At 39.6% G+C, this 6000-nt stretch overlaps 1 protein-coding gene across 1 annotated transcript; it reads left to right on the top strand.

Annotated features, from left to right (window-relative positions):
- The first annotated feature begins 2055 nt into the window (after positions 1 to 2055).
- LOC133900455 (protein FLOWERING LOCUS T-like) lies at positions 2056 to 5405 on the top strand. The gene is made up of 4 exons (XM_062341607.1): positions 2056 to 2360; positions 4306 to 4367; positions 4536 to 4576; positions 5034 to 5405. Exons 1-4 carry the CDS (start codon positions 2160 to 2162, stop codon positions 5261 to 5263), a joined length of 534 nt encoding a protein of 177 aa, XP_062197591.1. The 5' UTR covers positions 2056 to 2159; the 3' UTR covers positions 5264 to 5405.
- Positions 5406 to 6000: the final 595 nt, after the last annotated feature.

Genomic DNA, 6000 nt, shown 5'->3' with positions numbered 1-6000 from the left:
AAATTCTGTGGGCTGTGTTTCAACTTTAAACAGTGGCGTCATATTCTCACATTTGTAATGAAATACAATTAGAAGGGCATAAAGTATCATCCCTTTGCAAAGCAATAAACACACTATATAACTAGATTAGTTCTAGCCTTAATTAAACAACGCTCCTAACCCTGAATGAACAGTCCAATTGATGTTAGTATATGTTCTTGCATTACATATATATGCCATCACTGCATAATATTTTAAGGTGAACACCGCATAAAATTAAAAGTACCGTGTAGATACAGTTTGTCCCACATCCATCATGGTCTCCTAGTACCAACTGTACTAGATTACAGTTGAGAATTAGTTTTGTCATATCTATTATGCTTGTTTCTTGAAGGGCATCTAAGATGATAATTTAACTACTATAGAGTCCCTTTCGTATATATGCAAATGCCACACTCATAATGCAGAATCTGTGAGTAGCTTGCTTGTCTAGCTAATCCATTGCCCAAAGGTGGCAACATTTTTCATGGCATACCGACAAGTCATTCATATCTTGATCCTATAGCATTAATAGATTCTGCCAGATGGATAAATATTGTGCAATCCACATTAACAAGATGCCATGTTAGGCCTAGAGCACAAAGCAACCATGAGCTGCTGTCGATTATGGTAAATTCGAGTTTGTTTGCCCAATAATGATAGGCTTGATCAAATGATTGCATTTCTACTTATAGAAAGCTTACACCATACTGGTTATCTACTCATCATGCAATCTCCTCAGCCTAACTGTGTAATTCTAGAAGAGCAACACAGAAACAACAGTCATCTCAAAAAGGATGTGAGAAAGGAAACAGGAGCTTTCATGCGATTGATGCATTTGAAAGGGACTGCGCAAACCATAGTAAAAGTAAGAAGCCGGTGATCATGTAGCAAGCTTGGGTGTTATTTTGACAGTTCAGTGCATTCTTGTTGGACAAAAGTGAATTAGGTTAGTACTTATAATATATATGAACCTTCTCAAGTAAGACAGGACCAATGTAGCATGTGCTCGCTGGATCGAGCATTTAGCTCAAGTTGCATGCTCTGACCAATGCTTGGTGTTCGAATAGACTGTAAGAGCATTAACCAGAAGAAAGTAAGGGCAAGCAAGATATATACCTTATTATTAGCTGACTTGCATCCACATGGCTACTTTCTTTTCAATCTTTTTAATCACGAGGCAAAATTGTCCACAGGGTCTAGAAGATGCATACCATCTTGACCAAATATCTAGTCTTCTCTCATATCATTGGTTACACGTAGAAAAAATGTGTATAATTTTTACATGTACAGGAGAACATGCATGCATACCTTCTATGCATGGATATGCACATGCCTGAATTATTGAGACAGAATAGACCATGCAAAAACATGCTATACGTCTTCTCAACGGTTATATATTCAGCTGCATCCATCGATTGACATGATCATCCTCTCAGCTACAACATTCTTCTGGCTTTGCACAGCCACTTTACATGCATGGCGTGCAGAATCCAATGCCATGACCCCATTATTGGAGAAAAGCGTGAGAAAAAGAGAATGTCATGTTGTGAATTGGAGTCACGTCTTTGATGTCACAACGAATTAAACGTCAAAGCAACGGTGCCAAAAGGGGGGCGAGCTCGTGGCTTACTTGTCCCATGAGACAAGAACTCCACCTCTCTCAGCTAGGCTAGCTCAGTTAGCGCACACATCGTGCTTGATGGGACCTAGGTCAAAAGTGACCAAACTTTGTACATTTGTTATACATTATATGCATCAAATGGGTCCAGATTTAGAGAATAAGTGACACGGCAGCCTCAAGATTTTATTCACCAGTACTAGAACAGAGCAAATGGTCTATGCCCCCACTAGCCCTAAAGGATGGAGAAGGAGCCCCGAGCTTCTTGTCACAATCACCCAAATCACTTCTTACGTCCTAAATCAGATTCCAGAACCCCTGGAGAAATAGGGTGAAACTTTGTTTCGGTCTTGCTGGTGATCAGCATGTCTTGATCACTTAACATCTCTCTATAAATAGGCCTCTTCACCCCCCGTCATCTCACCAAACCCTTACTGTAAGGCACATTCGAGCTCTCTTATCCTGTCCTAGCTAGCTTGACAAGCTCTAGTATTCTTTGAGTTCTCCGCCAAATCATATCATGTTCAACATGTCTATGGACCCGTTGGTCGTCGGGCATGTCGTGGGGGATATAGTGGATCCCTTCATCACAACCGCATCGCTGAGGGTCTTCTACAACAACAAGGAGATGACGAATGGTTCCGAGCTCAAGCCTTCTCAGGTGATGAATGAGCCCAGGGTCCATATCGGTGGGCGTGACATGAGGACTCTCTACACGCTTGTAAGTGTCATGATCATTGTCTTTGATTGGTTACCTCATCTTTCTTGCTAGTGATTTGTGGTTTGGTTTTCTCTTTTTGTGCAATTTGAATTGGAGTGGTCCTAGTGGCTATATATTCTCTTGACTATATCACTACCATAGAAAATATCATCCGCACCCTCTCTTCACTACCGGTTCAAAAATAACCGACAGTGATAATATATCACTGCCGGTTCTTAAGCTCCAGGCATGCAAAAAAGGTCATGCCCGTAAGAACCGATGTGATAGTAGTTATCACTGTTAGTTCATAGCCAGCATTGATACATCATTGATGGTTCGTAGCACAAACCGGCAATGATATACAAATTATCACTATCGTTTCTTAAAAAATATGTGCATAAAAGACGTGCATTTAATAATCAACAGTGTTAATATTTATCTCAACCGGTTCATATTTCAAACTAACAGTGATAAATATTTATCACTGTCGGTTCTTAAAAAGATGAGTATAAAAAGATGTGCCTTTAATAACCGGCAGTGATAATGTTTATCTCTGCTGCTTCGTATTACAAATCAACAGTGATAATGTTTATCACTACTGGTTCGTAAGATGCACCTATGAAGCAATAATTGAGGACAACAAACCAGCGGTGTTAATTATTATCATTGTCAGTTCATATTTCTAACCGACAGTGATAATTTTTCTATTAATTGAACCTGTCTCCCCCAGCCACGCCCATCGGTCATTTCTCGCTCTCCCAGAAGCCACTCTCGAGGGGTAGTGGCGGTAGAAGTGGAGCAGTGGTCACTAGCCATCTCCACTGTGGCCGTCTCTACCCCTCGTGCCCAGCTTCAACACCACTCACGCGAGCTCCTCACCATAGCCACCATTTGCCAAGGTCGATTTCCGTCATCTCCTCATCTTCTCTCACCATCTCCTCATCTCCTGTCATCGCCACCTCGCAACGTTCGTTGAGCCTACTGTCTCTCGAGCTAACGTGCAGAGCCGTGTGCCTTCTCCATCTCCTCATCTCCTCTCTCCATGTCTCCACTGCATGATTGTTGTGTGAAGATGGTTGTGGCAATAGATAGATCTAAAGGAATGATGAAAGGCACATCTCCTTCTCATTTGAGTGTTAAAGATTGTGCTTTTGCCATTCATTTAGAATTAATATTGTCAGTATTGTAGTAAATTCAGTTGGAACATTTGTAGAGTGCACAAGATGTATAACGGATAGCGTAGGGCTGCTGAAGAGCTTCTGGTATAACATCTGTTTCTATTTGTATATTTAGGTATAAAATAATCTACCTCAAACATTTCAATATAGGGGCTTTTGTCTTAATTTTGATGTCAGATCCTTATACTGAAGAGTTTGCGGTAGAGTATTTTTTTACATCTGAAAATATTATCACTACTAGTTCATGCCTTGAACCGACAATGATAGTGGTTATCATTGGCAGTTCATGTTACGAACCAGCAGTGATAGTAGGGTTATCCATGATTATCACTACCGCTAATTCACTGCCAATTCAAAAACTAGTAGTGATGTCAATTTTAAACCGACCGTGATAGTATTTTCTGTAGTAGTGTATATAGACAATTAGTTGACCCAAATCAGTATATCTCCTAAAGTGTTTTCTATATCCCTGATAATAATAGATGAAAAAGCAAAGAATATGTGTTTCGGTTGACTTTCAGGACTTTTAGACTTGATTTTAAACTGATAATATTAGCTGGCTTATCATAGTTTTGATAAGGTGCATTTTTTATCACACAATCACTCCCAATTATTAATCAAGCTTTGTTTGTAAGGTTAAAGGCCCCATAAAAATCAATTTCGATGTGCTTGTATGTATTCTATTGCGCCTGTTCATTCATCAAAGAAGACTTAATTCCTCAATGAATTTATTAACTAGTCAAACAAGATGTAACTAATATGTGTCTATTTATCAATCTTGTTGCTAGGTCATGGTGGACCCTGATGCACCAAGCCCCAGCAACCCTACTAAAAGAGAGAACCTTCATTGGTAAGCTCTATGTAGCTTTTCTCCATGCGGCTGTGTGGTAACCCACAGCCCCCTAGTTCACTCTATATGCATGCCTCGCGTGGTATGCTGCTCCTGTTGCTGATCAGAGGAGTATAATATTACCAACTTGATATGGTACTGACTGGTTAGTTCTCAATGTCTGCATAGGTTGGTGACAGACATTCCAGAGACAACTGATGCCAGTTTTGGTAAGTAATTTGACACACACTAGTTTGTATTGTCAGAATGTAGCTTAGGACTTATGTTCATATTGATTAGTATTTTAATTTTCGGTGCCGACAAAGGTGCTAAAGTGTCTTTAAGGGTTTCTTTGTCGTCATCCAAGTTTAATATATTGTAATTAACAGTAGCATGTAAAAGAGAACATGATTTTATTCTAATTCGATCTTACGCTTGAGCGAGAAGCATGGCGTTGTACTTCGTTAATCCAGGATTTTGAACATTTAAAAGCTTTTTCGGCAGAGCAAATTCTAATTGGTTTTAATTTGTGGTATGCAAAAATATGATTATATGATTTCTGGTTGCGTAAGTATGTGTCTTGTCGAAATTAAGCTCCACATTAATAGATGAACATGGAAAGCAAACATTGTTAAATGAGTAAATACTTCCATCAAAAGATGTTCATATTGTATATCGTACCTGCAGGCAATGAAATAGTCCCCTATGAGAGCCCACGTCCAACTGCCGGAATCCATCGCTTTGTGTTCATCCTGTTCAGGCAGTCGGTAAGGCAGACCACATATGCTCCGGGGTGGAGATCAAACTTCAACACAAGGGACTTCGCCGCAATCTACAACCTAGGCTCGCCTGTCGCTGCATTATACTTCAACTGCCAGAGGGAGAACGGCTGTGGTGGTAGAAGGTACATTAGATGATATATATAGACGTGTGGTACAATATATACAATTGTGTGCTCGCATCTCTGAAGGCAGAGAAGCATAATAGCAATTGGGGTATAAGAACTCCCTAGCCAAATGAAAAATATGTATTGTGTGTGTGTGTGTGTGTGTGTGTGTGTGTGTGTGTGTGTGTGTGTGTGTCATTGTGTGAGCATTGCGTCAATGCTCAGTCATAAGAACTATAATTAGTTCACTAAAAATTGTAGCTCTGATGTAACGTTATCCTTGCCCTAGCTCTCACTCACCAGAAGTAGGGTTGGGTACTAGTCCAATTATTGGAAAATTGCATGATTTGAGATTAAAAAAAAAAATTGTACTGGTGCAAGTTGCCATGTTGAACTGGCTAGCTTTGACGCATTGAGTTTTGAAAACTCTAAACTACTCCTTATTCTATAAGCTGAAACCAGCATACCTAAAGCAATGTGATAGCTAGCTTCAGGTTAATTGAACCTAGATTTGAGCATCCCTTTATCTTCATAGCACTAAGCTCAATACGATGAAAAGCATGGCCTGATGCAGACATGCTCAGATAACGTTTCAAAGATAATTATTCGCAAAAAAAAAAAATGTTTCAAAGATAAGTTCGTTGTACGTTGTTCAAACAAAAGTAACCATGTCAGCTTAATTCCCTTTTAGATTCCTACAACAGAAAATAGGCCATGGGCAAACTCTAGAGACCGGTATATATATATGTATATATAGATATGATTTGG

The sequence above is a fragment of the Phragmites australis genome, chromosome 19 (genome assembly GCF_958298935.1).
Source record: "Phragmites australis chromosome 19, lpPhrAust1.1, whole genome shotgun sequence".
Taxonomy (NCBI): domain Eukaryota; kingdom Viridiplantae; phylum Streptophyta; class Magnoliopsida; order Poales; family Poaceae; genus Phragmites; species Phragmites australis.
The sequence above is the reverse complement of the archived record's forward strand: the minus strand, read 5'-3'. Positions and strand labels throughout refer to the sequence as shown.